Below are 16,733 nucleotides of genomic sequence, written 5' to 3' on the forward strand. Positions count from 1 at the left end.
CTCGATGCAGATTCAGTGACATCATCAGTTTTCATGGAGGTCACATGACGTCTCCAGTGTGTGAGGATGGAGGAGCAGGAGGAGGAGGAGAGCGGGGGTGGGGGGTGGGGGTGGGGGGGAGGAGAGCAGGAGGGGGGGGAGGAGGAGCAGGAGGAGGAGGGTTGAGGAGGAGGGGGGGGGAGCAGGAGGAGGAGGAGAGCGGGGGGGGGGGGGGGGGGAGGAGGAGGAGCAGGAGGAGGGTTGAGGAGGAGGGGGGGAGTGGGAGGAGCAGGAGGAGGGGAGGAGGGGGGGGGGGGAGGAGCAGGAGGAGGGGCAGGAGGAGGGTTGAGGAGGAGGGGGGTGGAAGGAGGAGCAGGAGGAGGGTTGAGGAGGAGGGGGGGGGGGGAGCAGGAGTAGGAGCAGGAGGGGGGGGGGGAGCAGGAGGAGGAGGGTTGAGGAGGAGGGGGGGGGAGCAGGAGGAGGAGGAGCAGGAGGAGGAGGGTTGAGGAGGAGGGGGGGGGGGGGGAGGAGCAGGAGGAGGGGCAGGAGGAGGAGGAGGGTTGAGGAGGAGGGGGGTGGAAGGAGGAGCAGGAGGAGGGGCAGGAGGAGGAGGGTTGAGGAGGGGGGGGGGGCAGGAGTAGGAGCAGGAGGGGGGGGGAGCAGGAGGAGGAGGAGCAGGAGGTCCAGATGGTCCTGCAGGAGGAGGAGGTCCAGCAGCTCAAGGACCAGACTGGACTAGATCAGACTAGACCAGACCGGACCAGACCGGACCGGACCAGACCGGACCATTGTAAACGTTGGTAAAAACAGTACCAGCCGGCCCCTCAGAGCGGTTTCATGAATGCGAACAGTCCCAGTGCAGTTACAAATCTGTTTTATTGAGAAAGCGACACAAGCTCGTCTTAAAAAAAGTGAATAAAAGAAAAACACGTCCAACAATTCACCAAAAAAAGAAAGAAAACAAAAAAAAAACAGAGAAAATAACTGTCATGACTGCAGGGGTCTGGGGGGGGGGGTAGTTGGTGGGACGTCGGGTCAGTCCGGCCTTTGTTTAGAACCTTCCCGAACGTTCTCGGTCCCTCGACCGCCGCCGCTCGCGGTCCCGTCGTCGATCCCTGGAGCGGGGAACGGCGCTCCCTGGAACGTGAGCGAGAGCGGTGCCTGATGAGAAAAAAAAAAAAAAAAAGCGTCATTACGAACTTTAAACAGAAGGAGGAGCTTCGTCAGTGAAAAGACGAGAAAAGTGAAGCTACGACAAAATTTAAACGGATCCGTTCAACAGTTCATCCACGACTTTAACCGACAAAAAAATACAAAAAAACTGTGGAAGGAGACACGACAGCCTGGGTTCAGAGGCCCCGCCCACACCACCACAGCCTGGGTTCAGAGGCCCCGCCCACACCACCACAGCCTGGGTTCAGAGGCCCCGCCCACACGGGGCTGTGAAGTGTCGTATGGTGCCGCTAGCTAAAATTGCTAGAGCAAAATAAATCGATTTTGCATCAATCTGATGTTGACAAAACTGAAAATGAAGGGAATTTTATCCATAATTTTTGTTTTAGTTAGTTTTGTAAACACCGAGGTTATTATCGTTAACGAAAACTAACAAATGATGAAAACTACAATTGACAAAACATTTTCGTTAACTGAAATAAATAAAAACTAGAATTAAAAGAAAAAAAAGATAACTAACTGAAACTATTGTGTGTTTATAAAACTAATACAAAAAAATTATGGATAAAATTCCCTTCGTTTCCGTCTTTGTCAATGTCAGATTGATACGAAATAAGAGAAAAGATACAACTAAACTAAAATTAATACTAAAACTAAACTAAAACTAAGCATTTAGAAAATAATGAAAACTAATAAAAACTATCAAACCTGCTCTAAAAATGAATTATAACAAACTGAATTAGAGAAAAAAAGTCCAAACTAAATCAAAGTAAACTAAAATGAAAAATGTAAAACTATTGGAACCTTGGTGCTAAGGCATCGGGGTTTGGGTCCGCTCTTTCGCAGGCGCTGCGTACGAATCCATATTTTCAATTATTGCCGTGGACTGTTTTCTGTGTTTGTCTTCATCCGGTACATTTTGTTTTATTGAACTGAACATGTGGACTGGCTTCAACTGCAGACTGAACAGCTGTAGGTTCAGCTGACCGTCCAACATGGAGGCAGACGCTGTTTACGTCCCACAATGCACTGCACAGTGACGTCTGTTTACCAGGATCTACTGAAAATATACATGTTTATGGAAGCAGATCTGTGTCATCAGATTCTGAATTGTAAAAGCCATTGAATTTATAGCACTGATTTTTTTTTTTTTTTCTTGCACTGAAATTAAGTATCTGAATTTTATGAATTTTAAATTTATGAACATAGTTGAATTCAGGGACAAACAATTCAGATATTTCATTTCAGTGCAAAAAAAATAAATTCAGATACTTAATTTCAGTGCAAAAAAATTCAGTGGTACAAATTCAGTCTTGTAATTTTAAATGTGATGGCACAGATTTACTTCCATACCTGTTCAATAAACAGTCCACCACCTCCATGTGTGTGTTGAACACCCACCCACCCACACATGTTCAGGTTCTACAGTTGGACCTGGAGAACAGACACTGAAATAAACCACACAAGTGCATGTGACGTGTTCACACCTTTTCCTGCGTCGGCCGTACAACTCCCGTCGAAGTTCCCGTGAAATGGGTTTGAGGTGCATGAAGTTACAGAAGCCTCCTCTGGTGCACTCCCTGAGGAGAGAGAGAGCAGGGTTAAAGGGTTTAAGGGTTAAAGGGGGACGTTTGGGTCTGTAAGGGTTAAAGGTGGACGTTTGGGTCTGTAAGGGTTAAAGGGGGACGTTTGGGTCTGTAAGGGTTAAAGGGGGACGTTTGGGTCTGTAAGGGTTAAAGGGGGACGTTTGGGTCTGTAAGGGTTAAAGGGGGACGTTTGGGTCTGTAAGGGTTAAAGGGGGACGTTTGGGTCTGTAAGGGTTAAAGGGGGACGTTTGGGTCTGTAAGGGTTAAAGGGGGACGTTTGGGTCTGTAAGGGTTAAAGGGGGACGTTTGGGTCTGTAAGGGTTAAAGGGGGACGTTTGGGTCTGTAAGGGTTAAAGGGGGACGTTTGGGTCTGTAAGGGTTAAAGGGGGACGTTTGGGTCTGTAAGGGTTAAAGGGGGACGTTTGGGTCTGTAAGGGTTAAAGGGGGACGTTTGGGTCTGTAAGGGTTAAAGGGGGACGTTTGGGTCTGTAAGGGTTAAAGGTGGACGTTTGGGTCTGTAAGGGTTAAAGGGGGACATTTGGGTCTGTAAGGGTTAAAGGGGGACATTTGGGTCTTTAATCTGACAGAAATGCCGTTATGTGTTTTGCATCATTGGTGGTTTTCTTTCCAGTCTTTTGTGGTCTTTTTTGAGGTCTTTTGCAGTCTTTTCCGGTCTTTTCTCATCTTTTTTGCGTTTTTTCCTGGTCTTTTGCAGTCTTTTTTGTGGTCTTTGCGGTCTTCTTTGGTCTTTTGCGATCTTTTTAGTGGTCTTTTGCAGTCTTTGGTCTTTTGCGGTCTTTGGTCTTTTGCGGTCTTTTTGTGGTCTTTTGCGGTCTTTTTGTGGTCTTTTGCAGTCTTTGGTCTTTTGCGGTCTTTGGTCTTTTGCGGTCTTTTTGTGGTCTTTTGCGGTCTTTTTGTGGTCTTTTGCAGTCTTTGGTCTTTTGCGGTCTTTGGTCTTTTGCGGTCTTTGGTCTTTTGCGGTCTTTTTGTGGTCTTTTGCGGTCTTTTTGTGGTCTTTTGCAGTCTTTGGTCTTTTGCGGTCTTTGGTCTTTTGCGGTCTTTTTGTGGTCTTTTGCGGTCTTTTTGTGGTCTTTTGCAGTCTTTGGTCTTTTGCGGTCTTTGGTCTTTTGCGGTCTTTTTTGTGGTCTTTTGCGGTCTTTTTTGTGGTCTTTTCTGGTCTTTTGTGTTTTTTTCCGGTCTTCTGTGATCTTTTTTGTGGTCTTTTGCAGTCTTTTCTGGTCTTTTGCGTTTTTTTCTGGTCTTTTGCGGTCCTACTCACCCCATCTCGTACTGGCGGCAGCACGCTTCCCTGAAGTCGGTGACTGGCGACAGCTCTGCGTGGATGGGTTGGGCGTTGAACCAGCGGTTGTTCAGGTCCATCACCGCTTTCTCTGCGTCTTCCTCACGACGAAACTACAGACGAGCAGAAAAGAGAAGACGATCTGAAGACGGAAAGACGCGATTCCACCCAAAGGACCGTTTCAACCCCACACCTCTGTTTTCTACGTACTCACAGGTTTGGACAGAGGACATGGAAGACTTTAAGGGTTAAAACTCACTTTAATAAACGTTTCACAGCCTGTTTCGCAGCCACACTGACAAAACTCGGTGACTCCTTGACTTTAGGAAAACGCATTAATTTCGTCCAACTCCTTGGTTTGTGACGTTCAGAGTCAGTTCTCACCAGGGCTGAAAATTTCGCTTTAACTGGTTCCTGATTTCTTTTTCGTGGCGTGTCTTGTCCAGTATCGTAACAGCAGAATGGTGGTCTGGCTGCACTGTTGCGCTGAACTAATCCGCTTTGCCAAAGGGAACTTCAGCAAGTATATAACCGGTTCCTAATTTCCATCTAAATCGTGGGTTTGGAACTGAGTTGACTGACGTTCTTAACGGACACATGTAAACTCAACAGGTTTACGCCCACAGAACTGAAGACCTACCAGACCATATGAAACACCTTCAAAGACTTTTTTAAGGCGCTCAGAGCAGATTTGTAAATTCCAGACTTTTCAGACCCCGAGGGAACCCTGTGTTTCACAGTATCTGACTTTGGACACACTCATAATCACATGGACTCCAACGTTTAGACCGTATCATCACCAACCTTAACATAGACATTGCCGACAAGATGGTCACCTAAGTTATCGCATACGTTCATCTCCTCCACCTCTCCGTACTTCTCCTCCATTTCTGTGAAGACTTCCTGTGAAGAAAAGAAGAAGAGCATGAGCCAATCAGAGCGGTTCCTGACACTGAGGTTCTGTATGTTCTAACTCTGTGTCTGTGTTGGTTCTGTATGTTCTAACTCTGTGTTTGTGTTGGTTCTGTATGTTCTAACCCTGTGTTTGTGTTGGTTCTGTATGTTCTAACTCTGTCTGTGTTGGTTCTGTATGTTCTAACCCTGTGTTTGTGTTGGTTCTGTATGTTCTAACTCTGTTTGTGTTGGTTCTGTATGTTCTAACTCTGTGTCTGTGTTGGTTCTGTATGTTCTAACTCTGTGTTTGTGTTGGTTCTGTATGTTCTAACTCTGTGTCTGTGTTGGTTCTGTATGTTCTATATGTTCTAACTCTGTGTTTGTGTTGGTTCTGTACGTTCTAACTCTGTGCCTGTGTTGGTTCTGTATGTTCTAACTCTGTGTTTGTGTTGGTTCTGTATGTTCTAACTGTGTTTGTGTTGGTTCTGTATGTTCTAACTCTGTGTTTGTGTTGGTTCTGTATGTTCTAACTCTGTTTGTGTTGGTTCTGTATGTTCTAACTCTGTGTTTGTGTTGGTTCTGTATGTTCTAACTCTGTCTGTGTTGGTTCTGTATGTTCTAACCCTGTGTTTGTGTTGGTTCTGTATGTTCTAACTCTGTTTGTGTTGGTTCTGTATGTTCTAACTCTGTGTCTGTGTTGGTTCTGTATGTTCTAACTCTGTGTTTGTGTTGGTTCTGTATGTTCTAACTCTGTGTCTGTGTTGGTTCTGTATGTTCTAACTCTGTGTTTGTGTTGGTTCTGTATGTTCTATATGTTCTAACTCTGTGTTTGTGTTGGTTCTGTACGTTCTAACTCTGTGTCTGTGTTGGTTCTGTATGTTCTAACTCTGTGTTTGTGTTGGTTCTGTATGTTCTAACTGTGTTTGTGTTGGTTCTGTATGTTCTAACTCTGTGTTTGTGTTGGTTCTGTATGTTCTAACTCTGTTTGTGTTGGTTCTGTATGTTCTAACTCTGTGTTTGTGTTGGTTCTGTATGTTCTAATTCTGTTTGTGTTGGTTCTGTATGTTCTAACTCTGTGTTTGTGTTGGTTCTGTACGTTCTAACTCTGTGTCTGTGTTGGTTCTGTATGTTCTAACTCTGTGTTTGTGTTGGTTCTGTATGTTCTAACTGTGTTTGTGTTGGTTCTGTATGTTCTAACTCTGTGTTTGTGTTGGTTCTGTATGTTCTAACTCTGTTTGTGTTGGTTCTGTATGTTCTAACTCTGTGTCTGTGTTGGTTCTGTATGTTCTAACCCTGTGTTTGTGTTGGTTCTGTATGTTCTAACTCTGTCTGTGTTGGTTCTGTATGTTCTAACCCTGTGTTTGTGTTGGTTCTGTATGTTCTAACTCTGTTTGTGTTGGTTCTGTATGTTCTAACTCTGTGTCTGTGTTGGTTCTGTATGTTCTAACTCTGTGTTTGTGTTGGTTCTGTATGTTCTAACTCTGTGTCTGTGTTGGTTCTGTATGTTCTAACTCTGTGTTTGTGTTGGTTCTGTATGTTCTATATGTTCTAACTCTGTGTTTGTGTTGGTTCTGTACGTTCTAACTCTGTGTCTGTGTTGGTTCTGTATGTTCTAACTCTGTGTTTGTGTTGGTTCTGTATGTTCTAACTGTGTTTGTGTTGGTTCTGTATGTTCTAACTCTGTGTTTGTGTTGGTTCTGTATGTTCTAACTCTGTTTGTGTTGGTTCTGTATGTTCTAACTCTGTGTTTGTGTTGGTTCTGTATGTTCTAATTCTGTTTGTGTTGGTTCTGTATGTTCTAACTCTGTGTCTGTGTTGGTTCTGTATGTTCTAACTCTGTGTTTGTGTTGGTTCTGTATGTTCTAACTCTGTCTGTGTTGGTTCTGTATGTTCTAACTCTGTGTCTGTGTTGGTTCTGTATGTTCTAACTCTGTGTTTGTGTTGGTTCTGTATGTTCTAACTCTGTCTGTGTTGGTTCTGTATGTTCTAACTCTGTGTCTGTGTTGGTTCTGTATGTTCTAACTCTGTGTTTGTGTTGGTTCTGTATGTTCTATATGTTCTAACTCTGTGTTTGTGTTGGTTCTGTACGTTCTAACTCTGTGTCTGTGTTGGTTCTGTATGTTCTAACTCTGTGTTTGTGTTGGTTCTGTATGTTCTAACTGTGTTTGTGTTGGTTCTGTATGTTCTAACTCTGTGTTTGTGTTGGTTCTGTATGTTCTAACTCTGTTTGTGTTGGTTCTGTATGTTCTAACTCTGTGTTTGTGTTGGTTCTGTATGTTCTAATTCTGTTTGTGTTGGTTCTGTATGTTCTAACTCTGTGTCTGTGTTGGTTCTGTATGTTCTAACTCTGTGTTTGTGTTGGTTCTGTATGTTCTAACCCTGTGTTTGTGTTGGTTCTGTATGTTCTAACTCTGTTTGTGTTGGTTCTGTATGTTCTAACTCTGTGTCTGTGTTGGTTCTGTATGTTCTAACTCTGTGTCTGTGTTGGTTCTGTATGTTCTAACTCTGTGTTTGTGTTGGTTCTGTATGTTCTAACTCTGTGTTTGTGTTGGTTCTGTATGTTCTAACTCTGTGTCTGTGTTGGTCCTATATGTTCTAACCCTGTGTCTGTGTTGGTTCTGTATGTTCTAACTCTGTGTCTGTGTTGGTTCTGTATGTTCTAACCCTGTGTCTGTGTTGGTTCTGTATGTTCTAACTCTGTGTTTGTGTTGGTTCTGTATGTTCTAACTCTGCTTGTGTTGGTTCTGTATATTCTAACCCTGTGTTTGTGTCGGTTCTATATGTTCTCTGTGTTTGTGTTGGTTCTGTATGTTCTAACCCTGTTTGTGTTGGTTCTGAATGTTCTAACTCTGTGTTTGTATTGGTTCTGTATGTTCTAACTCTGTGTCTGTGTTGGTTCTGTATGTTCTAACTCTGTTTGTGTTGGTTCTGTATGTTCTAACTCTGTGTCTGTGTTGGTTCTGTATGTTCTAACTCTGTTTGTGTTAATTCTGTATGTTCTAACTCTGTGTTTGTGTTGGTTCTGTATGTTCTAACTCTGTGTCTGTGTTGGTTCTGTATGTTCTAACTCTGTTTGTGTTGGTTCTGTATGTTCTGACTCTGTGTCTGTGTTGGTTCTGTATGTTCTAACTCTGTGTCTGTGTCGGTTCTGTATGTTCTAACCCTGTGTTTGTGTCAGTTCTATATGTTCTCTGTGTGTTGGTTCTATATGTTCTCTGTTTGTGTTGGTTCTGTATGTTCTAACTCTGCTTGTGTTGGTTCTGTATGTTCTAACTCTGTCTGTGTTGGTTCTGTATGTTCTAACTCTGTTTGTGTTGATTCTGTATGTTCTAACTCTGTGTTTGTGTTGGTTCTGTATGTTCTAACTCTGTGTCTGTGTTGGTTCTGTATGTTCTAACTCTGTTTGTGTTGGGTCTGTATGTTCTAACTCTGTGTCTGTGTTGGTTCTGTATGTTCTAACTCTGTGTCTGTGTCGGTTCTGTATGTTCTAACCCTATGTTTGTGTCAGTTCTATATGTTCTCTGCGTTTGTGTTGGTTCTATATGTTCTCTGTGTTTGTGTTGGTTCTGTATGTTCTAACTCTGTGTTTGTATTGGTTCTTTATGTTCTAACTCTGTGTTTGTGTTGGTTCTGTATGTTCTAACTCTGTGTTTGTGTTGGTTCTGTATGTTCTAACTCTGTGTCTGTGTTGGTTCTGTATGTTCTAACTCTGTTTGTGTTGGTTCTGTATGTTCTAACTCTGTGTCTGTGTCGGTTCTGTATGTTCTAACCCTGTGTTTGTGTCAGTTCTATATGTTCTCTGTGTCTGTGTTGGTTCTATATGTTCTCTGTGTTTGTGTTGGTTCTGTATGTTCTAACTCTGCTTGTGTTGGTTCTGTATGTTCTAACTCTGTCTGTGTTGGTTCTGTATGTTCTAACTCTGTTTGTGTTGATTCTGTATGTTCTAACTCTGTTTGTGTTGATTCTGTATGTTCTAACTCTGTGTTTGTGTTGGTTCTGTATGTTCTAACTCTGTGTCTGTGTTGGTTCTGTATGTTCTAACTCTGTTTGTGTTGGTTCTGTATGTTCTAACTCTGTGTCTGTGTTGGTTCTGTATGTTCTAACTCTGTGTCTGTGTCGGTTCTGTATGTTCTAACCCTGTGTTTGTGTCAGTTCTATATGTTCTCTGCGTTTGTGTTGGTTCTATATGTTCTCTGTGTTTGTGTTGGTTCTGTATGTTCTAACTCTGTGTTTGTATTGGTTCTTTATGTTCTAACTCTGTGTTTGTGTTGGTTCTGTATGTTCTAACTCTGTGTTTGTATTGGCTCTTTATGTTCTAACCCTGTGTTTGTGTTGGTTCTGTATGTTCTAACTCTGTTTGTGTTGGTTCTGTATGTTCTAACTCTGTGTCTGTGTTGGTTCTGTATGTTCTAACTCTGTGTCGGTTCTGTATGTTCTAACCCTGTGTTTGTGTCAGTTCTATATGTTCTCTGTGTTTGTGTCGGTTCTATATGTTCTCTGTGTTTGTGTTGGTTCTGTATGTTCTAACTCTGCTTGTGTTGGTTCTGTATGTTCTAACTCTGTGTCTGTGTTGGTTCTGTATGTTCTAACTCTGTGTCGGTTCTGTATGTTCTAACCCTGTGTTTGTGTCAGTTCTATATGTTCTCTGTGTTTGTGTCGGTTCTATATGTTCTCTGTGTTTGTGTTGGTTCTGTATGTTCTAACTCTGCTTGTGTTGGTTCTGTATGTTCTAACTCTGTGTCTGTGTTGGTTCTGTATGTTCTAACTCTGTGTCGGTTCTGTATGTTCTAACCCTGTGTTTGTGTCAGTTCTATATGTTCTCTGTGTTTGTGTCGGTTCTATATGTTCTCTGTGTTTGTGTTGGTTCTGTGTGTTCTAACCCTGTGTTGGTGGTGTCTAAACCCCGCCTTCATCTGAAACATAGTTGGATAGGCTCCGCCCCCTTGGTCCTCTTAAGGATAAAGTGTTTTTATTTGAATGTTTTTTGTTTTGTTTTTTGCTCCTGTCAGAGGTGCAGTCTGTGCTGGTCAGTCTGTTAGTTTTGAAGGACTCCTGCTGAACTTCCCACACAGTCATTTTTGTTGAAGTTTCTTCTGGGTGCATCCAAAAACACAATACATTTGGAGAAACAGCCCCAGTTGTGTGTTTGATCGTGTTTGGACTGGTCTTCTGTGGTGGTCTGTAGGTAGAGGACTGGTGGATATTCGTCCACATTTACAGACCACAGGTTTACATGCATGAGTGAGCAGGAGCAAACAATCCAAGGTAAAACTGGACTGAGCGAAGCAGGGGTGGGGTTTAAATCCAATCAAAGGTCATGGGAGGGGCCAATGGGAGGGGCCAATGGACATGCATCTGGTTTTCCTCAAAACTGTCAGGTTCCAGCATTAACACTTTGGACACCATGTCAGTTTCATTTCTTTACCCATGGTTAATCCTAGCCTGTCCTGTCCTCAGGGACATTTTCAGACCTAAACAAGCTGAACAAGAAAAAGACTGATCTGGCCGCCCCACCCCCCCCCCCCCACCGCCACCCCCAATCACCACCAAAATTTAATATATTATAAATAAAATAATAAATAATAAATTTAATATATATATATATATATATATATATATATATATATATATATGCAGGGTGGGGAAGCAAAATGTACAATATTTTGAGGCAGGGATTGAAAGACAGTGTATGACCAATTAGTTTATTGAAAGTCATGAGAATTTATTTGCCACAAGAAAATGTCCATAATAGAAAATGTTTTTATTCTATGTGTCCTCCTTCTTTCTCAATAACTGCCTTCACACGCTTCCTGAAACTTGTGCAAGTGTTCCTCAAATATTGGGGTGACAACTTCTCCCATTCTTCTTTAATAGTATCTTCCAGACTTTCTGGTAATAGTTTTGCTCATAGTCATTCTCTTCTTTCCATTATAAACAGTCTTTATGGACACTCCAACTATTTTTGAAATCTCCTTTGGTGTGACGAGTGCATTCAGCAAATCACACACTCTTTGACGTTTGCTTTCCTGATTACTCATATGGGCAAAAGTTTGTGCAAAGGTATGGATAATAGTGTTAGGTATGATTATGACATCAGTATATGTTTGGGTTCAAAACAACTGACGTAGTGTCTGCTGAGAAAAAACAACTAAATGTTCATCGTAAATTTTGCTTCCCCACCCTGTATATAGATATAGATAGATAGACAGATAGATAGAGGGAGAGAGAGAAATAATGTTGTTCATATGTGACAGTGTTACACATGTCATATCCATTTACCTCTGGCACTATTTCCCAGATCCTGCTCTATTCTATCTCTCTCTCTCTATATATATATATACATATATGTATATATATATATATATATATATATATATATACACAGTACAGGCCAAAAGTTTGGACACACCTTCTCATTCTTCACATTTTCTTTATTTTCATGACTATTTTCATTGTAGATTCTCACTGAAGGCATCAAAACTATGAATGAACACATGTGGAATTATGTACTTAACAAAAAAGTGTGAAATAACTGAAAACATCTCTTATATTCTAGTTTCTTCAAAGTATCCACCCTTAGCTCTGATGACTGCCTTGCACACTCTTGGCATTCTCTTGATGAGCTTCCAGAGGTAGTCACCTGAAATGGTTTCCACTTCATAGCTGTGCCTTGTCAGGGTTACTTAGTGGAATTTCTTGCCTTATTGATGGGGTTGGGACCATCAGTTGTGTTGTGCAGAAGTCAGGTTGATGCACAGCTGACAGCCCTATTGGACACCTGTTAGAATGCATATTATGGCGAGAACCAATCAGCTAAGTAAAGACAAACGAGTGGCCATCATTACTTTAAGAAATGAAGGTCAGTCAGTCTAGAACATTTCAAAAACTTTGAATGTGTCCCCAAGTGCAGTCGCAAAAACCATCAAGCGCTCCAACGAAACTGGCTCACATGAGGACCGCCCCAGGAAAGGAAGACCAAGAGTCACCTCTGATGCTGAAGATAAGTTCATCTGAGTCACCAGCCTCAGAAATCGCAAATTAACAGCAGCTCAGATTAGAGACCAGATGAATACCACACAGAGCTCTAGCAGCAGACACATCTCTACAACAACTGTTAAGAGGAGACTGCGTGAATCAGGCCTTCATGGTCAAACAGCTGCTAGGAAACCACTGCTCAGGAGAGGCAACAAACACAAGAGATTTATTTGGGCCAAGAAACCCAAGGAATGGACATTAGACCAGTGGAAATCTGTGCTTTGGTCTGATGAGTCCAAATTTCAGATCTTTGGATCCAACCGCCGTGTCTTTGTGCGACGCAGAAAAGGTGAACGGATGGATGCTACATGCCTGGTTCCCACCGTGAAGCATGGAGGGGGAGGTGTGATGGTGTGGGGGTGCTTTGCTGGTGACGCTGTCGGGGATTTATTCAAGATTGAAGGCAACCTGAATCAGCATGGCTACCACAGCATCCTGAAGTGACATGCCATTCCATCCGGTCTGCGTTTAGTTGGACCATCATTTATGTTTCAACAGGACAATGACCCCAAACACACCTCCAGGCTGTGTGAGGGATATTTGACCAAGAAGGAGAGTGATGGAGTGCTGCGCCAGATGACCTGGCCTCCACAGTCACCGGACCTGAACCCGATCGAGATGGTTTGGTTGAGCTGGACCGCAGAGTGAAGGCAAAAGGACCAACAAGTGCTAAGCATCTGTGGGAACTTCTTCAAGACTGTTAGGAAACCATTTCAGGTGACTACCTCTGGAAGCTCATCAAGAGAATGGCAAGAGTGTGCAGAACAGTCATCAGAGCTAAGGGTGGATACTTTGAAGAAACTAGAATATAAGAGATGTTTTCAGTTATTTCACACTTTTTTGTTAAGTACATAATTCCACATGTGTTCATTCATAGTTTTGATGCCTTCAGTGAGAATCTACAATGAAAATAGTCATGAAAATAAAGAAAATGCAAAGAATGAGAAGGTGTGTCCAAACTTTTGGCCTGTACTGTATATATATATATATATATATATATATATATATATATATATATATATATATATATATATATATATATATATATATATATGAAAAAGGTGTTTATTCAAATTCCTGTAATTTTCCAAATGTAACAGAATTTCCAAACCTCCTTTCCTTGGTTTGTCTCTTCCTGTTCTCAAACTGACATCTGCTCTGGTCCAGACTCTGATGACAAACACAACCAGTGGAATCACACAAACACAACCAGTGGAATCACACAAACACAACCAGTGGAATCACACAAACACAACCAGTGGAATCACACAAACACAACCAGTGGAATCACACACAAACACAACCAGTGGAATCACACAAACACAACCAGTGGAATCACACAAACACAACCAGTGGAATCACACAAACACAACCAGTGGAATCACACACAAACACAACCAGTGGAATCACACAAACACAACCAGTGGAATCACACAAACACAACCAGTGGAATCACACACAAACACAACCAGTGGAATCACACACAAACACAACCAGTGGAATCACACAAACACAACCAGTGGAATCACACACAAACACAACCAGTGGAATCACACAAACACAACCAGTGGAATCACACAAACACAACCAGTGGAATCACACAAACACAACCAGTGGAATCACACAAACACAACCAGTGGAATCACACAAACACAACCAGTGGAATCACACACAAACACAACCAGTGGAATCACACAAACACAACCAGTGGAATCACACAAACACAACCAGTGGAATCACACAAACACAACCAGTGGAATCACACACAAACACAACCAGTGGAATCACACAAACACAACCAGTGGAATCACACAAACACAACCAGTGGAATCACACAAACACAACCAGTGGAATCACACACAAACACAACCAGTGGAATCACACACAAACACAACCAGTGGAATCACACAAACACAACCAGTGGAATCACACACAAACACAACCAGTGGAATCACACAAACACAACCAGTGGAATCACACAAACACAACCAGTGGAATCACACAAACACAACCAGTGGAATCACACACAAACACAACCAGTGGAATCACACAAACACAACCAGTGGAATCACACACAAACACAACCAGTGGAATCACACAAACACAACCAGTGGAATCCCACCCATGTCCAAACAGTTCCTTGGTATTTGTGTTTGTTCACCTTCAGTGTCTGCTGTCAGTTCAGTTCTGTTGCAGGTCTCAGAGCAGACTGTGTCTTTTAGGCATAAATATAAAAACAGTCTAGTGCTGTGAGGTCTGGAGAACACTGAGGGGATTCACCCAGACCCAATCCACCTGTTGGTCCAGTTCACCAGACCAAACCCCACTGGACTACCAGTGTCTGGACCAGAACCGACGTCAGTTTGAGAACAGGAAGTGACAAAACAGGAAAAGGAGGTTTGGAAATTCTATTACATTTGGAAAACTAGAAGCACTCGGAGAGTGCAGACCTCTGCCAAGGCTGATCAGTGGCCCCCCCCGCGGGCCCCCCCACGCCCGATCACCACCAAAATTTAATCATTTCTTCCTTATCCCATTTCCAACAAACCCTGAAAATTTCATCAAAATCTGTCCATAACTTTTTGAGTTATGTTGCACACTAACGGACAGACAGACAGACAAACAAACCCTGGCAAAAACATAACCTCCTTGGCGGAGGTAATTACATGAATTTGAATAAACACCTACTTTACAATTATTTAAAATGTGGATACATTTTTTGAGACATGTATACAGATATATTCTTGTTGCAATGGAGTTTATATTTTATGCTCATTCTGTTTTTCATGCCATGCTTAAATGCTACTTTGTTTTATTTGTTTTCATTTTCTTCATTAATTCTTCTACGTATTCTCATCCATCTTAAATCCTCTTTTTATTGTCCAGATAAACCTGTTTCTACTGAACACAGGACAATAAAACACTCGTCTGTTTTCCATCAGACATCTGTGTAACACTTTACCCATATTTACTGAATGTAAAAAAAAAAAAAACAGAAGTGTGTAAAGTGGGTGTTTCCATTAAATCACAAATGCAATGATTTGTTTATTTATTAGCGCAAAATGACACGAGAAGTCATTCCCTAACTGTGGTGTTTATTTACAGATATATTCCTTGTTCTTACATATTCCTCCTCTATCTCCTCCTAAATTCTAAACTGATGTGGTTTCCTGCTGTGTCCACACAAACCCACATGTTTGGGTTCAACTCTTCTCTCGTTCTAACATCTGTCAACATCCATTTGTTTTTTTAATTGACGTGACTCCAGTTGCACAAAAAAGTCTTTCCATTGCAGTTTTGTGTCATATACCATTTGTGCTCCGCCTGAAAAACCACCCCTAACCATGGTTATTATCGTTAACGAAAACTAACGAAATGACGAAAACTAGAATAAAAGGGTAAAAAACATTTTCGTTAACTGAAATAAATAAAAACTATAATTAAAAGAAAAAAAACATAACTAACTGAAACTGTATTGTGTGTTTACAAAACTAACTAAAACAGATAAAAATTATGGATCAAATTCCCTTGGTTTTGGTCTTTGTCAGTGTCAGATTGATGTTAAATGGATTTCTTTGTCTCTCTCAGTTTTCTGTGCTGTCTCCATACGACACTTTTTGCTCCGTCACTTGTGTTCACTTGTGGTTTCCAGTCGTCTTCTGGTCCCCACTCTACCTGGAAACATGGAGACTAAAGCAGCAGAGTCCTGTCTGGGATTGATTTGAATAGGAGCACAGAGAAGAAGAGAAAAGAGACCACTGAACTACAACTAAAACTAAACTACAACTAAGCATTTAGAAAATAACAAAAACGAATAAAAACTATCAAACCTGCTCTAAAAACGAAATAAAACTAACTGAATTAGAGAAAAAAAACAGTCCAAACTAAATTAAACTAAACTAGAATGAAAAATCCAAAACTATTAGAACCTTGCCTCTAACAAGAACAAAATCTTTAGATCGAAAAACAACAGTTTGGGCGAAATTGTTGTTTTTATGCGCAAGTTATATTGATGTAATGGACTCTGCGCAGCTCCACTACTTCCTGAACTTCAGGTGGGTTTATTTCCTGTCTGTCATTACTGGACACACTGGTTAATCCAGGTGTGTCTAATTAATCAACAGTCACAACAAGAAGCAGCAGACACACCTGGATTAATCAGTGTGTCCAATAATGACAGACAGGAAATACAGAACCCACCTGAAGTTCAGGAAGTAGTGGGGCGGAGCTTAGAGTCCATTTGAGGGTGAATGGAAAAGCGACTCTTTTGAATGTGTGAAGTTTAGATTATTCAGATTGGATGAACAACACTGGACAGAAGAAACAAAACCCCGCTGACGTAAAACCGTCCCATGTTGGCGTCGACCTGTCCTGGTGAAATGAGCAGAGCTGGTGTCAACAGTGCATGTGTGCACCCGTCAGAGCCAGAACAGCTGCTGGACTGTCCTGCTCAGTCAATATTTGTCCAGCGTCCATCTGCATGTGTTCACTCTGCACTAACCACACTCCTCTGTACAGACAGGACGCTCTTTTCTGCTGCATTCAGGGACACCACAGCAGATAAAAGCCCTGTGTGACGTCATCAGAGGGAATAATGCACATGTGTAACGGCAGGACACTCACCTCAAAGAACTCATCGTAGTGCTCTTGCATTTCCACATCACTGACAGCACCTGGAAAAGGACAACAGACGGGTCACAGACGGGTCACAGACGGGTCACAGACAGGTCACAGACGGGTCACAGATGGGTCAGGGTTGGACAACG

General features: G+C 42.1%; 1 protein-coding gene across 1 annotated transcript in view; it reads right to left on the reverse strand.

Moving 5' to 3' along the window:
* Positions 1-947: 947 nt before the first annotated feature.
* Positions 948-16,733, reverse strand: part of LOC115416606 (splicing factor U2AF 35 kDa subunit-like) — a 34,049-nt gene continuing 18,263 nt past the window's right edge. The window contains 6 exon segments of the mRNA XM_030130427.1: positions 948-1,102; positions 1,104-1,140; positions 2,640-2,732; positions 4,018-4,151; positions 4,843-4,941; positions 16,591-16,640. Of these exon segments, the coding sequence (XP_029986287.1) occupies positions 1,031-1,102; positions 1,104-1,140; positions 2,640-2,732; positions 4,018-4,151; positions 4,843-4,941; positions 16,591-16,640 (485 nt within the window). The 3' untranslated portion in view covers positions 948-1,030.

This window comes from Sphaeramia orbicularis, unplaced genomic scaffold (assembly GCF_902148855.1).
Source record: "Sphaeramia orbicularis unplaced genomic scaffold, fSphaOr1.1, whole genome shotgun sequence".
Taxonomy (NCBI): Eukaryota; Metazoa; Chordata; class Actinopteri; order Kurtiformes; family Apogonidae; genus Sphaeramia; species Sphaeramia orbicularis.